The 20,737-nt window shown below is 31.4% G+C and overlaps 2 protein-coding genes across 3 annotated transcripts; one reads left to right on the forward strand and one right to left on the reverse strand.

Moving 5' to 3' along the window:
* Window positions 1–2,468: 2,468 nt before the first annotated feature.
* Window positions 2,469–4,358, forward strand: LOC111809057 (uncharacterized). Of its 2 annotated transcripts, XM_023695382.2 has the most exons (4): window positions 2,469–3,263; window positions 3,340–3,489; window positions 3,621–3,749; window positions 4,229–4,358. In XM_023695382.2, exons 1-4 carry the CDS (start codon window positions 2,685–2,687, stop codon window positions 4,289–4,291), a joined length of 921 nt encoding a protein of 306 aa, XP_023551150.1. In that variant the 5' UTR covers window positions 2,469–2,684; the 3' UTR covers window positions 4,292–4,358. The 2 variants fall into 2 exon arrangements, with proteins under 2 accessions (XP_023551150.1, XP_023551151.1); XM_023695383.2 differs by lacking the exon at window positions 4,229–4,358 and having other exon boundaries at window positions 3,340–3,503; window positions 3,621–3,845.
* Window positions 4,359–12,661: 8,303 nt separating this feature from the next.
* Window positions 12,662–20,426, reverse strand: LOC111808833 (general transcription and DNA repair factor IIH helicase/translocase subunit XPB1). Its single transcript, XM_087117007.1, has 21 exons — window positions 20,219–20,426; window positions 20,067–20,107; window positions 19,902–19,977; window positions 19,581–19,749; window positions 19,264–19,486; window positions 19,116–19,172; window positions 18,898–19,041; window positions 18,723–18,803; window positions 18,498–18,589; window positions 17,695–18,028; window positions 17,535–17,610; window positions 17,258–17,451; window positions 16,835–16,998; window positions 16,665–16,737; window positions 16,015–16,128; window positions 14,246–14,326; window positions 14,091–14,150; window positions 13,775–13,858; window positions 13,563–13,705; window positions 13,323–13,451; window positions 12,662–13,176 (listed from the first exon to the last, which is right to left on the reverse strand). The coding sequence occupies exons 1-20, from the start codon at window positions 20,226–20,228 to the stop codon at window positions 13,358–13,360; spliced, it is 2,310 nt and encodes a 769-aa protein (XP_086973133.1). The 5' UTR covers window positions 20,229–20,426; the 3' UTR covers window positions 12,662–13,176; window positions 13,323–13,357.
* Window positions 20,427–20,737: the final 311 nt, after the last annotated feature.

The raw sequence follows: 20,737 nt of genomic DNA on the forward strand, positions 1-20,737 counted from the left end.
TAACGTGTTGGGTTCGATTGATCTAGTTTTTCAGACCGTTAAATTTTTTTAACACTCCTAATCACGTTACGTCTAACATGATAAAACTCCTAAAAAAATCACTTAAATTAATTACTTTAAACTAAACAAGTTTAGTTAATAATTATAATTATTAATTCTTTTAAACTTTTTTCATAATATTTCTCATTTTGACTTAAATAAACCAATATTATATCCCCTTTTAAAAAAATGTACAGTGGGCTGCCAGCCTGCCATAATTTGTGGCCCAACTCATCTCTCAGGCCCAGGCCCATTTATTTTGGTAGCATTGGCCCAAACCCTCTCTTGGCCCAATTCTTTAGTAAGGCTCGCCCCATTTATTTTCTTTTGATTTAATTAATTTTATGAGCTAATAGGTTAGATTTTGAGTGTTAAATATTTACGAAATAAAAAAATGTTTTATTATTTTGGAATTTCTTTATTATATAGTTTATTAAAGATATTTTTTTTGGTAGCTTATAATAATATATATATTTTTTTGGTTAATTTCTACATTATCGAACGGTCGAAATTGATCCAATTTTTAAATTAATACAATTATTAAAAAAAATTATTGATAAAAGTTTTGAAATTAAAAAAAAAAATTAAAAAAATATCAAATTTGAGAAACTACAAAAAGTTTGTTTCTCAAATTTATATGTTTTTTAGATTTTTCTCACATTTTTTTCTCTCTTATTTCTCTCTCTTCCATCATAATTTTTTTTTTTAAATTACAAACAAAACATTTTAAATTTATTAGAAATTAGAAAAAGCACAATAAAAAATTTAAAATTAAATAATAGCAGAAGTATAGTTTCATTGAAAATACTCAGGAAGAAACTCTTTGGTCGAGATTACATATGTATACATACACAGTAATATACTGCGAATCAATTAACTTATTTTTTTGAAGCGGGTTATCACTCGGATATGTCCTGTGGATTAGAACCGTCCAACTCGACCTTAAACGATGCATAGAGATCTTGATTATTATTTAGCTGTTTGCTTATGACTAGTTCTCCGAAACGATGAATAAAGTCAAAATCCTGATCCCCTTCCAAAATAAGAAAATAAAATATGAACTCAAAGTGTACGGTGACCTCGATTACCCGGTGACCTTGCATTAACAACAACAAAAAAAAAAAATACTTTGAAATCTAATATTTGAACTTTAATTAAAAAAGTTTAAAGATTTACCCAAATGAGCGGTAAGTTTGTGAAATTAACAGTTAATTCCGAACATAGACCAAAACTTATAATCAAATTTATTAACGGTACTTCTCCAAAAAAAGGTCGAGATCAAATCTAAATCCCATACCAAATTTGTTGAACAACTTGCATATAACCCTTACGTAAATAAATAGAACCCAACATAATAAGATTTTTTTTGGAGCTATAGTCCAACTCACATCAACGATGGCGATCGAGTATAAAAAAAATCAACGACGATGGTGATTGAGTATAAGAAAAAAAATTAAAGCAGAAGGTTAAGTCGAGAAGGTGAGTCAAGTCGTGATGACGGCTTGACGGGGACTTCGTCTCAGGTTGTGTGCGTGTGAGAGAAGCTGACCTCAACTAGACTTTTATAGTCGAGAGGTCGACAACTAGAGATTTTTTATTTTAATTTTCACGATGTTGCTTTTTTAAATAAGATTTAAATCTCTTAATGAATTAATAATGAAATAGAAAAATGATATATAATTCAAAAATTAAACCGGTTATTACAAGTTTAAAAAATACTCTTTAATTTTTAAAAATAGTATTAATATTTTCAATTCTTTTAAAAAAAATTGAAAAACAATTATCGACAACCCAACGATCATCTTCCTCTTCAATTACCTTTCTCTAGTCCCGTCGAACGTATGAAACAATTTTTTATATTTTAAAAAAAATAATATTTAGATTTAATGGTTGAAAGTTTATGAGTATTTTTAGAATGTGTAAGAGCAAAAATATTTTTTAAACAATAAAAGTATTTTTGAACTAAAGAATTTTTTTTTTAATTTTCTCAATGCCTAAAAAATAATTTTAGTGGTAAAAAAATGAGGAAAAATACTCCAATTAATATATATTTTTGAAGATGGGTATAAATTAATCTCCTAAAATTTCCTTCCAACTAAATTAATTTCTATAATTTGATAAAAAAATGAATATTATTTGGATTAAATAATTTAAATTATAAAAAATTCGCATGCAACTAAAACAAAAATGTAAATTGACCGAGCATAACTTAGCAAATAAAACGACCAGTACTTCTTACCATTTTATAAGTCACGATTTTCACATTTGTAATTATCGAACTAAACGACGGGATACTGAAACCGTCGAAAAGTAAAAGCTAAGTTTAGTTCATGAACCCGAGATTAAAATTAAAATTTTATTATTTTTATAAAAGGTACCTTATTATATTTTAATTTAATTGGATTAAAAAAAAAAAAAAAAAAAAAAAAGGGATTGTTGATGATGACTCGATGGCATATTTGCAAAGTGAAAGTGTTTTTATAGTCCAGCAGTAATGGCTTCTTCTTCATGCTCTGCTTCCTCCTCCTCTGTTTAAATATCTCTGCCTTCTTCTTCCTTTTCCTATCAGTTCCTCTTCCTTTCTGGGTTTTGTTTCAGAGACAAGAACAGGAACAAGAACAGGAACAGGAATCTTGTTCGTTTCCATGTCTTCTGATCTGTTCATTCATGGCGATTCTTCTTCGTCGTCGTCTCTGTTTCGCTGTTCTTCCTCCGATTTGGTTTTCCCTTCTGATGCAGAGCTTCAATTCTTCTCTGATCCTTATTCTCCCAATTTCTCTGATTCCGCCATTGATGTTCTTAACCCACTCGCCGAGGAATTCAATTCCAATTCCAATTCCAATCCCAATCTCAATCCAAATCCCAATCCTCTGGATCAGTTCATACCGATGCAGGGCTTATCCCTCTCTCATGGAAACGATTTCCCTCTCCTCGCCGATCCTTCTTCTTCTTCCTCAAATGGATTTCAAAATCTCTCCAATTTCCATCTCAATTCAAACTCCTTCAATCAACCTCTCTGTTTCGACCCAATTCAAAATGCCGCCGCCGACAAATCCTTCCTGCACAGAAGCTTCAGTGAGAAGCCAGGCTTCCTCGGCGGTCAATCCCGCCTCGAATCCCTTCTCATGGACTCTCCAAATTTCCCCAATCAGTCCCTCCCCTGCCCAGAATCTGACTTTTTCTCCTCGCAAATCCGACGAGTTTTCAGCGCCGGCGACTTACAGGTATGCTCTGTTTTTCCTCCTCCGACTCAGAAACCCATTTTTTTAATACTCTGTTTGTGATGGAATCTCCGTCCAGAATTCCGGCAGGGGGCGGTCGGAGAATGGAAGCTCGTTAATGGAGGAAGGGAATTTCAAAGTGGGAAGATACAGTGCAGAGGAGAGAAAAGAGAGGATTTCGAAATACAGAGCAAAACGAACGCAGAGGAATTACAACAAGACGATCAAGGTTAGAAAGACAGAGTAAGAGATTTTTGTTCTTTTTTTTGTTCTTTTTTTGGGAATTTGAAACGATCAAAGCTTAAGAAATTGATGATCGGCGGCCATTAATGGAAGAGAGTGTGTGGTTTCTGGTAACAGTATGCATGTCGGAAAACGCTAGCCGACAACCGGCCGAGAATACGTGGCAGATTTGCACGCAATGACGAGCCTGGAGAGATTCCCAAAGCTGCATGTTCAACCAGGGAAGAAGACGAAGATGATTTCTGGGTATAATTTTCTTTTTCTTTTCCGATTCTTTTCGGGATATTTCCACCTCAGCTCTTTACTCAGCTTACGTGGCATCAATGAACCCAGTTTCTCCCCCTCAAATTTCCAATTTTTGCCACCTCATCTCAATTTTACCAATTTCCCATTTTTATTTTTCCTAATTAAATTTATTTACCATTTAAAATTATTATAAAAATTAATAATATTTGACTTTTCTGTCCGATAATTTTTTAAATAATTAAAAAATAACCCAATAATTAAAAAATAACCCAATTCAAAAATAGATGATTCAAAAATCTCTATTTTGTTTTTAAATTAAAATAAAAAGTATGAATAAAAATAATTTAATATTTTAAATAAATTGAGTAATTTCCTTAAAACAAGAATAAAATGTTTTTATAATTTAAAAAAATGTAACTAAAAAAAGGAAAAATAAATATTTACATAATAATTAAAATTATTATTATTTTGGGATGCAGATTGAAGGAAAGGAATATGGGGAAGTGTACGGACAAATGCAATTTCAGTATTGTGGATTTTGATCATACCTTGAAGAAGAAGAAGAAGAAGATTTTTTTTTTTTTTTTTTTTTTTTTTTTTTTTTTTTTTTGGTTATGGTAAAAAAATGTCAGTAAAATAATAATCATTGGAGTTTTTTACAGCGTTGAAGGTAGTGGTTAGGGAGGTAAAAAATATATAAAAGAAATCAATTTATGAGATAAAAATATTATATAATATTTCTGACATTTTGTGTGTAAATAGTAATTGATTCCAATAATAATAATAATTAAAAAAAAACAATTTAAAATTAAAATTCATATTCCGTGGGGATTTTCTATTTTCCCTTTTTCCAATGCTTTTCTTACTTTTATTGTGTTTGTTTCCCGGGAAAGTGAAAATTATATAATATTCTTTTTTTTTTCTTAATTAAAATTTTAAATTTTCCATATTTTTTCTAAAATAATTTTTCACATTTATTGAATAACACAAATAAATTTCATTTATATTTATATAAAATAATTTTGAAAACTAAAAAAAAAAAAATCTGAAATAATTCTTTAATAAATATATAAAACGTATATTAAGGAAAATATGAGAAAACATTTTAAAAACAAAAATCAATTTTTCATTTTTCTAAAAAATATAAATAATAATTTTTATTTTCCAATATAAAGAGACAAGTGGGACGAGGACAGAGACGAGAAATGTAGTCTCTATTTCTGATCCCGTTTAGTTAACGGGAGAAATCTCTTCCTATTCTCTCATCCATTTCTCGTTTAAACGAGAATTCTCCGCCTCATTCCAGGTAGATTAAATGAACATTTCTATCCATCGTCCTTGTCGTTATCGAACCATTATCTCTCCGGGATTCATGCAACCCGTATTGAACCATTATCCCTCTTTACTCACACCTCCAACTACCTTCCTTGTAAGTGTTATAGTTTTTTCGTTGACTTTCTCTAATCAACGCTCGAGGCTTAAATTAGCGAAACCTCATTTGGATTCAATGTTTAAACCAACCTTCCATAAATGAAATATATATATATTTTATACGAATAATTAAAATAAATAAATAGAGGAAAAAATATTAAAATTAAAAAGGGGAAGTGTATGATAAATTATAATTTAACCCCAAAAAAAACCCATTAAAAAATTTGGATAATTAATTAAAATAAAAAATAAAGGAAAAAAATATTGATCGAAGGAAGGAGAGCATTTATTTCTCAAAATCAGAGCTGCAATAAATAAGATTATATTAAAAGCAAGTAATTGATTACGCATGGAATCACGGACTTCTATCAACTTCTCTCGAGCATAGGTCATAGTTCATTACTATCATCGTAGTTAAGCCTCGGTGAAGTCATCCGTATTATAAGAGGATTAGTTGCAGTTCTATCCGTTCATCTTAAACAAACAGATCTTATTTTGGTATATTCTTTTCTATTCTTTGGTATCTGGTAAAATCATGCATTTATATAAGCGAGGTTCGACCTCGTAATTGTTCCAAACGAGCCCTGTCAATTTAGTCAAATCCGTCCTTGTATAGTATAATAACCCTAATCGTGAGGAAGCGACTCTCATGCTTACCAACTACTTTGATAAAAATGTGGACACGGTCATTCTAGACTAGACAGCTCACTATTAAACCGATTGGACAGATCCAACTAAATCGAGTGACACTGATCAATTGGTCATCCCTGCCAATTAATTCCGTTAATTTTAATGATATATATATGTTAGTTATTTGAACGATGAAAATGTTTTATGCAATGAATCATTACTATGATACATCGTGTATTACAACGTTTTCTACTTGTGGGACCTCATGTATGAATGTAATTCATATAAACATGAAAAGTGATATATTCGATTTTTCTTCTTTCCATAACTTTCACGTGGTCTCCACTGTTATTAAAGCATTGAGATGTGAGGTCGATGTTGATGTTGCTTACATATGAGTACTCGACGAGACTCGAGCGATACTAAATCAGTAGGAGCTCGGTGGTTGTTGTACATGCGAAAGTGGTAATCATATGTATAAAATTGATACGCATCTCGAACATTAATCATATGTAATCATATGTATGAAAAAATAATTTTAAGTTGAACTAGAAATAATTTCTTTTATATAAATCAAATAATTTTATTTTTATCAATAATTAACTCATATTCTTGAAATGAGTGGGTCCCACCTAACATACCCAAATTAGAAAAAAGAACAAAATCTTGATAATAAAAAAAAAAACTTTAATAAATTTTTTTTATAAAATAATAATAATAATAATAATAAAAGTAAAAAAATAAAATAGAGATGAAAGTGGAGTATTCAAACTCCAATAAGAAAAAAGTCAAAAATAATTTTTAACGGTGGATTAATGTTTTAAAAAATAGTTTATTTTTTTATACCATCCTTTTAAGTGATGTCAAATCTTTAAGTAAAAAATGTAAAAAAAATAAAACCTATGGTTTATTTTAGTATGGTAAAAAATTTATAATTTTTTACCCTGCCTTTACCAATTGGGATTCTCTTATTAATTTTACACCTTTCAATAAAGCTACAAAATAAAAAATAATAAAATAATAAAATAATAAAAAATAACGTAATAAATTTTTAATTAATTTTTATTAAAAAAAAATTAGATTACTTACCTAATGGTATTTTTAAAATTAAATTTATAAGGATTTCTTTTTTAAAAAAGAATTAAATAACCATAAAGTTAAAATCATATTAAATGAGTTATTTTACACGAGCATTAGTTGTAGAATCTTTAATATATATATATATATATTTTTTTTTTTAATTTTACCTTTCCACTAAAATGGTAATATTAATATAAATAGTCTTGATCAAAAAATAAAATTAAAAAAATATTCAAATATTGAAAAGCCCAATTAAATTAATTTTAGTAATTTTTTTTTTAATATTATACAAAATTAAATGATCGATGAATTACCCCGTCACAATAATTATTAAATCTTCGAAAAAATATTTGTTTTGGATAATTTTTTTAAAAAAAATTAAAAATAATAATTTTTTAGGGTAATTTGAAGGAATATAAAAAATAAAAATTTTACAGATCATTGAATAAGATGAGATTCTCGATAGGTGTCATTCAGTTCAAAATTTCAACTCGAGATTAAGACATATTTTCAGTACAACCACGACAATTTTGTAACGAAAAGAGATGCTTTTTTGTGTTATAAAGTTGATGACTCCAACAATTCTTCTTTCCCCAACACGAAAAGAAAAAATAAAAAAATAAAAAAATAAAAAATACTTTAATTTGATTGAATAGAATTTGAAAGCACCAAAAGACCAACAATGATTCCAAGCAATCACTTTTTTTTTTTTTTTTTTTTTTTTTTTTTTTTGTATTTAAAAATATAATTATTTTTGGCTTTTGACCAAAACATTACTAAAAAATAATAATAGTTAATATAATTGGGCATGATTGTATTTAAATATTTGAGTTTATTGGTAATATTATCTCCAATTATTCCCTTTACAACTTAGCCTTTTCCTTAAATTATTTACATACAATACCTATAATCCAACCCCTACTCCTTAAATTATTGCTAATATTTTTGTTTGGAGAAAATGTAACGACCCATGGGCAAGATTCGGTGGCCCTGACGTTTCCTGCATCTCCTATGATATGGTCATGTAACGACCCATGGGCAAGATTAGGTGGCCCTAACGTTCCCTGCATCTCCTACGACATGGTCATGTAACGACCCATGGACAAGATTCGGTAGTCCTGATGTTCCCTGCATCTCCTATTACATGGTCTTGTAATGGCACATGGGCAAGATTAGGTGGCCCTAATGTTCCCTGCACCTCCTACGATATGGTCATGTAACAACCCATGGACAAGATTCGTTGGCCTTGATGTTCCCTGCATCTCCCACGATATGGCCATGTAACGACCCATGGGCAAGATTCGGTGGCACTGACGTTCCCAGCATCTCCTACGACATGGTCATGTAACGGCCTATGGGCAAGATTCGGTGGCCCTGACGTTTCCTGCATCTCCTACGACATGGTCATGTAACGATCCATGGGCAAGATTCGATGGCCTTAACGTTCCTTGCATCTCCTACGACATGGTCATGTAACGGCCCATGTGCAAGATTCGGTGGCCCTGACATTCCCTACATCTCCTACAACATGATTACGCCACCTGCTCCTCGTTTCTTAAAAGTGAAGACTTATCCCCACAGACCAACACGAAATTCCTAGGTCACACAACATACAATTGTTCCAAGTAAAGCACGTTTAACCATGAAATTCTTATGATTGAGCTGCCGAAAAAGAAGATGTACTTTATTGGTATAGGTAGTAACTTTCATTTGTTTTAAGTATTTCTCAGTGCTCTCATTCAAATGTGGGGTTCATTCATGTATTTCCTCCTCTACTCGGCGTCACAAAAATTTTAAATTCAAGAGTATATACTCACACATAGGACGCACGTTAGACTATTTATTTTAACAAAAATATATCTCGAGATATAAATTACCTTAAATTCACGTTTAAGGTAAAGATTACGACGCTCGTTTAAATTTAATACAATTTTTTTTTAAACCAATCAAATCGTGTTAAACATTGGTTTGGTTTCTTCCATAAAATCATAGGATTAAAGAAAAAAATATATATAAGTGAATGTAAAATGATGATGATCATCACTTAATGGACCATATACTTAATATTGTTTTATATAATATAAACATTATATTATAATTTTATATTATTCTTAATGCTCTTCAAAGCTTGAAAATGACACAACCAAATTATAATTAAACAAAACCATAAACATATTTTAAAAAATAATTATTATTTATTTAAGCAAAAAAGAATATTAACCCAAAAGAAAAAAAAAAAGGTAGGAATTAATGCAAATATTAAATTAATTATTAATTAATTAATTAAATCAGATACCCTTTGGACTAAAAAGAAAAGAAGAATTGTTTCCTTTTTAAAGGAACTAAGAGCTTGAATGTCAAGTTTATGCAACTGCTGAGTTGGAAACTTTCCTTTTATTCACCCCTAAAATATTATTAATATATCTTAATATATATATATATACTAACACGTATTCTTTTAAGATATTTTGTCCCGACTCATACGAACCGTTTCAAGCTGAACACATATTTAACCTTAGGGTTCTCTAAAATTACTTTTATTCGGATATGGTATTGGTTCATTATCCTACTCCTCTTTTAGGGGCGTTCGTGGGCTGAGATATTTTTTTGACTCATCACAATTGTTCGAGATGTAAATTTTTCCACCTGAACAACTATTATCAGATAATGAACCCAATCCAAACTGACCATAATTTTTGGGTTGGGTTGGTTCGGGTTGTTCGAGTCATCTATTAAATTTTTTGTTTTTTTTCTTCGTAAAATATCTATTTATTTATTTTCAAACATTTAATTAAGATTTACCATTCAATTTGAATATATATATGTATTTTAAAAAATTACTTTAAAACGATTATTCCAGAATAAATAATAAAAAATTAAACAAAAATATAATCAACTCAACTCGTAATGTTTTCATTGAACCGAACTGAACCGAACCCATTCCAACCCAAACAGTACGTGTTGGGTTTTTTGAGACATCGAGGTTTTTGAACACTCCTATATGTTTTTACTCGAGCGTTACATTCTCGTGTTTCATGTTTATATTTAAATAGCTGTTTTAACTCTTGTAATAAAATTTTTACAAATCATTAGACTAACGTGACATCATTTCCTATTTATTTTTCCAACGAACAAACGATCCAAATAGAATATTTATAAATATAAAGTGGAAGAATCAAGAACATAATTAAAATAAAATAGTACAAATATAAAAAAAATTAAATTAGTTTGATGGGGAGACATAAAATGAGTTGTAGTTGACTAAGTTATTATATATTCATAAAGCTTGCCTTTGTTGTTGTTATGACTTGACCACTAATTATTTTACCTTTTTTTTTCTTCAACCTCCCCACTACTAGGGTTTAGGAGCGGTCGATGCAACAGTCCAGATATCCGTTGCCGAGAGTCGTTGTGAATAATACAACAACAATGTTTTGCCCTTCGCACACTGAAATCGAGACAGAGGGCAAGCGAATTCGTTTGAGCTCTTTGGTGTGACATGCGCTGGGTTTGGTTAAGGCATCAGAAGGAGCAAAAGGAGCACAAGTGCTTCCACCCGACACAAAAAGGTTGTAGTGGTTAATAGAATTACGATTTGTGCTCTCTTCAACTAATTTTACGGGATTATTTCACAGCTTGTACATATTGGCAATGCTCGGTTTTAAAATTTTCAAAATGAAGCTTATTAGGGTTTTATACACAAGATTAAATACAAAAGCGCCATTTTTCTTCGATATGATTTTATATACAAAATAATAGTTGTTAGATATAAACTTGACTATAACATATTGGGTCGGTCGAAGCTGCATGCTAGGTTTAGGTTGATCTTGAGTTCATCGGTCGTTGATTTTGATTCTTTCGGGATCGTAGAAAAAAAAAATATATTTTTTCGAGAATAATTCTAAAATAACTTTTAATATTTAATATTTATAAAATATCAAAGATTAGGGCAATAAACTAATTGGAACAAACTTTAATTTTCTAATTAAAGGTTACATTCTTGTCTCTATGATTCTCATAGCCCAACTTTTGTTAATACAATTCCTAAAAAAAATAAAAAATAAATAAAAAATAAAAAGATTTTTTTATTTAAAAAAATACATATTTTTATAATATATTTTAAAAAAAATATGTTTAATCTAATAATTTTGTTCTATTTTGTCTCCAATTTTTCAAAAATATTTGTTTAAATCCAATCCCAAAATTGGAAAGAAATATATATATTTGTTTTTAATTTTTAAAATGTGATTTTTTATATTAAAAAGTTTGATGATATGATAATAATAATAATAATAATAATATAAAAATTATTAGTGTTTTTTTTAATCTTGTAGACAATTTATTCTACTTTATAACAATTTTTCTTTTACCAAAAGGAATTTCAAACTCACTATTACCACCACCACATGTGTCACCTAACAATATCTTAGAATCAAAATAAAAATTAATAAACAAATAAATAACCTAATTAAAATTCTAATATTGAAAGATGGTTACCGTCGAACCTTCAATCTTAGAGAAAGAGTACATGTCAAGTACCGTTGAACTATACGATGACAACAACAACCAAAGTTGAAATAGAGCTCAACGAGAATTAAAATAGAAAAGTACAAATTGATCCGATAATGAAACTTTAGGATTTTGATTGAAATAATCAACCTACAAAGTTTAGGAGTATTAATTTTTTTTTTTTTTAAGAAAAATATTTTCAATTATATTTGTTAGTAAAAACAATATGTCGAAATTTTAGGAAAAAAAGCGTATTATTTTAATAGCATGTCAAAATACGGTGGTATATGACACATGAATATCTCACTTGAAAGAAATAGATATTGTTTATGAACGAGTGAAATTTTATTCAACTGTAAGTTGAGTTTTACGAGTCAAAACAAGCATTCTATGAAACTAACACGTTTATTTTTCCTTATATGTTAATAATATATTCATGATTAAAATACCATTTTAACTACTATATTTTGGATTTGATCTTATTTTAGTCTTTGTTCATTCCATTTTCCAATTTTAGTTAATATATTTTCATTAAATCTCCGTTTAGCCCTTCAAAAAAATTTTTTTTTTATTGAAATTATTACTAAATTATTTTTTTTTATTGAAATTATTAAATAATAATAATAATTATATCAAGTTTATAAATGAAATACTAATTGTAACTAAACTTTTTTCAAAAGAAAAATCAATAATAAACTAGCCACTAATGTCAAGGTAACAAAACTAAAATTCGAAATTCAAAATATAACGACTAAAATGATTTGAAAATAATTTTTATATAATAATTATTGTTACGAAATTAACTAATTGGATTAGCCAAAAGACATGCTAGCTTGATAATTTTTTTAAAAAAATATTTTAATATTTAAACTAATAATATATCAACTATTTTTTTTTTCAAAAAAAAAATGGCATGAACTGAATTAATTGACAAATAAGTTTATAATCCATTTAGAATAAAATTTCAAATTTCGGGACTAAAAATTAATTTATTCTGGAAATGGAAGAATATATGTATATAAATAAAAATATTGATAATGAAGTATAAAATCCTGACATTTCAAGACATGACAATGGAGAAATTCTAATTCAATGGTTTTGTCACAAATCTTGAAACCTAAGACATTTCAAGACATGAAAAAACGAAGTGAAAATGGAGAAAAAACAAGTCAATAAGGGACGATCAATGTCAACTCTAGCTTGTGAAAGAAGAATGCAGCCTCTTCAATCATTTCAAACAACCTGTGATTTCATCGCCTAACTAAGAATAAAGGGTTCAAATTTTATTCCGATCCTCAAATTTGTTCGTACAACGAACAAAAGTGTTTGATGATAAGAATCTCCAGACTTGCATTACATACCTTTTCAATTTTAGCTCGGGTAGAGAATAAAATTTCTTACAATGCACTTCAACCAGTTAAGCTACGCTCAATTGACAAAGTAGAAGGATCAAAATTTAACAGTCATAAAATCGTCAACAAAACGGATTAAAATAGCTAATCACACCAACTACAAGGAAGTTGAAAGACGTTTCCCTTTACATAAGTTCCTTCGAGTTGTCTTTTTATTTCACTTTAGTCCTCAGCTTTTCCTCCTAGGTTAATAGTGGAAGACTAAAATCTGACTATTTTGCAACAGAATCATCACCTCTTGTAAAAGATTACTCCCCCTTTTGCTTTCTTTCTTTCTTTTGTTGAACCTCTGGTGATAACAAAGAATCTCTTTTGCTGTTTAGTTGACCTGTGGAGGTTCTCTTCTTTTCCCTCCTTTTTGATTCCTTTTACAGCACAGATGGAGGGGAATTGAGCAATTCATACATACATTTTTATTATCTTGTGTGTTTTAACTAAATACAGTTCCTATTTCTGTCCGTACTAATAACTAAAACCTCAAAAATTCGATCAAATACAAACGCGTCCTTACCTCCCTACGTTTGCTGATGCTTTTTGCGAGGAGACTCAGGCAAACCGCTTCTTGAACAAATGATGTCTCTTCGCCGGGTCTTTTGGCTTGCTCTTCATCTGCCCTTGACCTGCGAGTTTTCGTCCAGTGCTGGAAAAAGAATAACCATACAATTGGTAACCAATGCATCGAAAACAACCGCTGCTACTTTCGTTTCCATGTTTAGATTATGTTGTGATATTCAGGGAAGACATGCTATACCTGTACTCCATGTAAACCATTCCATTTGCTCCCGACATTGCACTCATGGATCCGGTCATACGGCGAGCCTTATCAAGTGCAATTTGGTCTGTATCATCTTCTAACTGCTCCAATCCTACCATATCGTCGCCTGCATTCAATACCTGGCATATAAAAGCATGTCAGAGTGTCCTCAGAGAAGAGAAGAACGAAAAATATTTGAAGATGATAACCTTCCCGAGAAGTGCCAACTGATCATCAAGACGATGATAGCTCAAATCAGCTCCTGCATCCGCTGGTGGCAAGCTTGTAATTACCTGCCACAATTCCACTTCTATAAGAAATGACAAGATCACATGCATTCATCTGTCACGCATGCCGAAAGTCATAAGATATTTAACTTCATTTTCCATATCTCACAAGTTCCAAACAAGTGTCAGTAACTTTTTGATAAAAAGAATACTTAAACGAGATTTTGGCTAAGAACCCTTTAACATGTAAATTTCAAATAATATGCTGACTGCAGCGAATGCTGAGACAAAATACTACCTTAAAGCTATAACCTTGATCGATCAAAAACTGTTGTCGTTTAGTTGAATAGTACATTTCCTGCATTAAAATTCAGCATGCAATGTACCTCATTAGACCAAGAGAGAGAATCAATTTTACATATTGCATTCAGATAACAAAGGATAGATTTCAACCTGTGTATCAGTAGAAACAAGTGAATAGAAAAAGGCATTATACTCCTCTTTACCCCCAGCCATCCTGTCCTGAAGTTTACCCTGTTGGTCCAATACAAAAATAAATAAATAATAATAATAAGTGTATATGCCATCTAAAAATCATTTTAACAATAAAATCTCATGTTAAATTTTCATGGAAACCCAACATCGCCTTATCTATGGCTATAAATTCTCCACATTGACTACCAAACAAGGATTCTTGTACAGAACCATACACTCAATTATTCACTAGTCCTAGATAAAACTTATGCATGATACTGCACGAGGTTACATTAGATGAGAAAGAAATATAGATCTATTATGACTTTTAAGCTTCATAGACTACAAAATTGAGAATTAGTCAATCCATGTCTTTATCAAGAAACATAAATCAATCTTCAGAATAAAATTCTTTTCATGCGGACTGTTAAAGTCTTCGGAAACACATGGAGGCGGTGTATTTATGTTTGTATCTCATCGGCCAACTACTCAGATCATTATTAACAATAAACCGAGAGGGAAAATTGGAGACAACTGTGTTCTCCTTCAAAGTGATCCCTTATTGCCTTCTCTCTTCATTATAGAGATGCTGGATTACGCATCAAACAGGGATACTTTCATGTTGGAAATGTTAAGATGTCTATTAATCATTTATTATTCGCAGATGATATGATTCCTTTCCTCTCCCATGGAGAAATGGAGGTGGAGATCTCTTCAATTTTATCCATCTTTTTAAGAAGCATCAGGACTGAATATCAATAGGGAAAAGTCTGAATTTTTGGGTTAACTGGTTATGAAACTGAATTTCCCTCTTAGCTAACCAAATTGGCTGCAAGGTTAGCTCATGGTCCTCTAAATACTTGGGTCTCCCATTGTATGGTAACCCATCTGTCCTTTCCTTTTGGCAGTCTATCATGGATAAAATCAGCAGAAAACTCCAATCCAACACAAACAGCTGCAGCATTTAAAGTGAAGAACCAGATTTCAGAGGGGGGCTTGGGTATAACTAATATCAAATAGAAAATTAAAGTTCTTCTAGCTGAATGGGTTTCAAGATCTTCTATGGAAAAGGATGCCTTATGGAGGAAAGTTATCAGTCAACTTATCTGATTCGAAATTCCATACTGTGGCTGAAGTTTATGAAAGAGAATTCTTCATGGGTGAAACTTGAGGAGAAACCTCAGAGATCCTGAAATCCAAGAGTGGATTTTTTTTTTTTTTTTTTTTTTTTGCAGAAAGCCCCTACATACCAACTACAACTTATCTGATTCAAAATTCAATACTGTGGCTGAAGATAGCCCCTACATACTAACCCTCAACCGAACAAAGATAAAGTTCCATCACTGGGAACAAAGTCATAGATTCCTAAACACGGATAACAGGCTTCATAGAAGATGTCCATGGCTTGCTATCTCTCCCAACTGGTGCTGTTTATGCAAATCCGATGTAGAAATCACAGAATCATATTTTTGTTCACTCTTCATTCTACAACTTGGTCCATTTTGGAATGAAAGGAACTTGAGAATCTTTCAAAATAAGGATAGATATTCTATGAAAGTACTTAGCTCTTTTCTTGCTCTCTATTGGTGTAAAAATGTTAAACGTTTCAGCAATTATAGTCTAAGCTCTCCTATCCAAAAATTCTTTTCATGCGGAATGAAATTTGAAAATGCAGGTTAATTCCAACAAACTGATCAACAGAAATATTAAAATCTGCAAAGATATTAAACAGCAGATGTAGTTTTAACCTTGGCCCTAAGAATACGTCCCAGACGTTGGGCTTCTTGACGTCTTGAACCCGCATGTGATGAAATCTGAATAATCACATTTGCCTCAGGAATATCTATAGAGTTATCACCGACCTGAAATAAAACAATACCGATCAATCCAACTCGAGTTGATAATCTAAACATAAGACAAATAATAGTATGTTTCGGTAACTTTTGAAAAAACTGTCTTTTAGCTAAAACCACTTTCTATAAGTACGTTAGAGTGTGTTTACTATAGCTTCTTTTAAGTGAATTAGGCTACTAAAAGTTTTTGTTTAAAAGTCAAAAATCATACCTCAAATTGGTCACTAATCACGAAAAAATTTGGAAACCCAGATGCCTCCCAAGGACTCACAACTCAATCCAGTAAAAAATAACAATAAATGTTCACAAAAGGCAAATTATTGACCAAGTTCTTGACAACAAAAGCTGGCTGGCTCCGCAGTCAATTATTGACCTTCATTTAGATTGGTCGATAATGAAGAAAATATAATGCATCCACTGGCCTAGTCAATCTAAAACCAACCATGTCCTAACATTTTTGTTCTTGTTGTTATTACTACTACTACTTACATTATTATATACTGAGGGTGAAGAAGGAAAAGGGAAGGACGAGAGAAGAAAAGTACCTTTGAGAGAAAAACAGTATTCACGTCACGACTAGTTTTGAATGCTTCAAGAATTTTTGTCCTCTCAAGATGACTACAAATTTGAAAAATAAAATGAAAATCTAGCTATGGATGTCAAACAACACATGTAAAGTGGAGTTTTGTAAGGCAAAACAATTTTGTCTAACAACCTTGTTGCACCATAGATCATAGGTTTACGAAGCTTCATTGCATACTCCGTAAGTGCAAAAAGATTGTCAGCAAAGACAATTATCTTATCACCACGCTGCTGTTCATGAAACCGTATGAGAAACTCACACGCCCTGAACTTGTTGGGGTTCATTACATAAAGAGCCTGAAATGTGAAAGCCAGTATATAAGAGAGGGAAACAACCGCAAACACAGAGGAGACAGAAAGCACGTGAACTATAAATGGCAAACAGATAGATGATATTCCAAAATACCTCAAATCTTAAACCAGAACATACCATACCGGTTATATCCATATTATCTTGTCAACTATAACATGGTTCTCAGCATGTTGACAATTACTATAGGAGGGGCACGAGGTATATAAATAAAAGAAAACATTAATTTTATTGATATTCGAAAACCTGCTTTTTCTTTGAGTTTTCTTTCTTCAGATATTCAGCAAAAAACTCCTTTGTCATAGGACACCAAACTTCAGCACACTGCACATTTGCAATAAATCCTCCTTTCACAAGATCCAACCAGTTCGCTTCATACAACTTGGGACCAATAAGGAAATTTAAATCTGTAATTCTTTCATCTTCTCTGACAAGTGTGGCTGCAACAAATTAGCCAATGTTAATTTTCAGTGCCAACAGAAATGTCAAAGCAAGAAGGTTAGAAGACCATAACGTCATGTACCAGTGAGCCCAAGCTTGCAGTGAGACTTCGTCAGGCTGATGACCTTACGAAACATGTGAGCAGGAACCACATGCACCTATAGACGGAATAGATGAAAACTTGCCCAAAAAATGTCTGATTAAAAGAACAATAATAGGTGAACACAAAATGGTAAAATTACCTCGTCCATGAGAAGTAGCCCCCATTCTCTATTTCTTATCTCTTCAATAATCTTTTCAGATTCTTCAGATCTTTTACCACCAAAAGCAACCATGTTATAGGTTGTAACAACCACCCCAGCATTACCTCGAAATCTTTCTTTACTATCTGATGTGAAACGACAAATTTGATCATCCCGAATGGTAGACCACAACTTAAACTGAAAAGCCCACTGATCCACTGATACAGCATTTGTAGCTAAACACAGACAACTTTTGCGGATACGACTGGCTGCAGAAACACCAACTAGAGACTTTCCGGCTCCACAAGGAAGTACAATAATGCCAGATCTTGCTCTACCTGCAAACATATATTCATAATCAGAGCTTGAAACTATATAACTGCCATTCATAGTTAAGGTATCTTGGAAAACTCAAAAAAGAGGGAGCAAAAATCCCAAGTTACCTAAACTGGTCATGGGGCCAGAAAAATTACAGGATAGGACATTAAAATTTAGAAAAAAAAATTATCCACAAGAAAGTAAAAAATGAAAGAGTGTTCTTTTTTTTTTTTTTTTTTTTTTTTTTAACAAAGAAAACAAATTTCTATTTAGCGATAACCATTTAAATTTGAGCCAAAATCATAACTTCCAAGCTTTCATCATACTTTGAAACCAAAAGACAATAGAATATGCAAAAAAAATAATTTTATTTTACAGAAGTAGTTCAAAATAAAATAAAAAGGAGTAAAATAGGGTGTTGAGATTACTTCTAAAAACTCAAACACAAGCAACTCAAAAGTAACACAGAAACCATGCAATACCACCTACCATTTCCAAACATTTTACTAAGACTCTTTTCCTGATATGGCCTTGGTTGAGCCTGTGGCTTCAGTTCCATATCCAAGTCTGGATTGATCTAAGAATCCAAGAATTAACATTGAAATAAGACACCCACTTCTTATACAGAAAATATGAACATAATTAAATGTTGACACAATTCTCCTTCCAACATCAGGATTTAATGGGAAAACAGCTCCGTAAAGACTCACAGTGTCATTTCTGAAGTCGTACTCTTCCAACATGGGATAATTTAAGGCATTGGGCAAGCAGCGTTGTTTAACATTTTCAACCTGTCATTTGATCAAGATAAAAAATACAATAAATAAGGAGAGGACGAACAATAAACATTGTCATTCAATCTTAAAACTTTGAAAACCATATTACTTGTGCTGGGTCAATTTCAAATGAATGAGTTTCTCTTTCCTCAGCTGCAGCTGCAGCTTCTGCCTCGTTGAGCAATCCTTCATGGCGATTGCCAAGTTCACCTGCTGTCTTGCTAATTGTAAACTCGCCATTTCCATGAGAATCCTGATAGTTTCCAGTATCAATAAAAACAAGGTGCAGGCACGTCTGAAAAATTAACACACCAGTTAGGACCATACCTCGTGAATGATTCTGGCTCTGCCTATAACCTCATCCCTGAGCAATTTCTGCAACACCTGCAGCAATTAAGCAACCATTTAGTTTGCCAATAATGACTGGACCATGTATTTCCATCTAAACAAGGAACCAAGTTCAGTGAAAACTTGCCTCTGGAAATGGAGATTCCACGAGATATCGGTTCTTTTTAAGGACAAGCTTCACCTTGCCATAGTTGGAAGTAGAAGCATAAATGAAATCAATCATCTCTTTGGGGAGTTTAGCCTTTGATAACTTACTAAGAACTGCGATAATTGTATCTGTCTCCAGACCGACAGAAACCGCAGCATACAAAGAATGCGGAGTGAGGTTGTACTCGTGCATTGATTCTGGCCTGAATATTGATCAATTAGCATATTTACAAGAACAATGGCTTAATCTTTTAAAGATAATCCATATAGGTTTCTGCTTCAATAGATTTAAGTTACCTGCAAACTGGTTCCGCAATAGCAATAAGGAAATCGTACGCTTGTTTGTACAAGGGCGAGAAAGTTTCAAGGAATATGCGGCCATCAGAACACGCCCATAAGGGCCGGTTAGTATGGTCAGGTTTCAACTCTAGTTTGCTGAAATCCCTCTTGCCCCCTTCTTTATCGCCTAAAATAACATAAGCTCAATCAAAAACCATAATCGCCATGCCTCACAACTCCAAACAATCAGAAAACCATATCAAATAACGATGCAATTCATTAATCAAACCAAATATCCTCCAATTCCACGAAAGTCTAACATAGATACGAAGATTTTACCATTGCGATCATCGTCGTCAAACTCTTCAAAATGATAGGCATCTTCTTCTTCAAAATGAGCTTTCTTATAATCCTCCTGAAATTATGCTCGATTGATCAATCATTATTACGCAATACAAAAACACCAAACCCATTAAATAAACTGGACCTCAAAACCGAACAAACCTTGCCGAATTTAGGTCGTTTGCTTGATCTTCCTTTATCACCTGAAACATTGAATGTTCTACATCAAAACTAATCTTCTTTAGGGCGGAAAGAAACAATCCCGCAAAAATCAAGAACGAGAGAACAAAGATTGTAATCCACCACAGTTTTACCATGTCCCATGGCTTGAAAAATTAGATGCAGAGGCTAGCTGTATGATCAGATGCGCTTGGATTTTACGAAACGGAGTGATGAAAAGGAATCCAGAGATGAAGAACACTACCGACTATCAAATGAACCGCCTCGGGTTTTAAACGATGAATCGGCGTTCGCGCTTCGGCTGTTCGCCGATTTAACAGACTGCAATATATTGGTTTATCAATTAACGAAAGCAAAATAGCCGAAAAAAATAGAAAATAAAATAAATTAAAACAAAAACTAATCGATTATATATTTACTTATTTTTTTAGTAAATAATATATATATATATATATATATATATATATATATATATATATATATATATATTAATGTCGAACACTATACTATAATATTTAAATTTTAAATCTTTAAAAGTTACTTATTATATATTAAATTATTTACTTACCCATCTATTATATTTATTTATTTACTTACTAAATAAATAAATAATTTTTTTACATGATATTTAATATTAATTTTTAAATTTTTAG

Source organism: Cucurbita pepo, chromosome 13 (assembly GCF_057944985.1).
Source record: "Cucurbita pepo subsp. pepo isolate OVF chromosome 13, ASM5794498v1, whole genome shotgun sequence".
Classification (NCBI taxonomy): Eukaryota; Viridiplantae; Streptophyta; class Magnoliopsida; order Cucurbitales; family Cucurbitaceae; genus Cucurbita; species Cucurbita pepo.

Bases quoted from the DNA above. Each gene is read 5' to 3' on its own strand.
- LOC111809057 (XM_023695382.2), top strand. From the start codon at position 2,685: ATGTCTTCTGATCTGTTCATTCATGGCGATTCTTCTTCGTCGTCGTCT. The intron at 3,490-3,620 runs GTTAGAAAGACA...TTCTGGTAACAG, and splicing joins ATTACAACAAGACGATCAAG to TATGCATGTCGGAAAACGCT. The intron at 3,750-4,228 runs GTATAATTTTCT...TTTGGGATGCAG, and splicing joins AAGACGAAGATGATTTCTGG to ATTGAAGGAAAGGAATATGG.
- LOC111808833 (XM_087117007.1), bottom strand. The intron at 14,327-16,014 runs GTTAAAACTACA...TTGGACCAACAG, and splicing joins GACGTATTCTTAGGGCCAAG to GGTAAACTTCAGGACAGGAT. The intron at 13,859-14,090 runs GTAGTATTTTGT...GAATTGTGGCAG, and splicing joins ATCAAGGTTATAGCTTTAAG to GTAATTACAAGCTTGCCACC.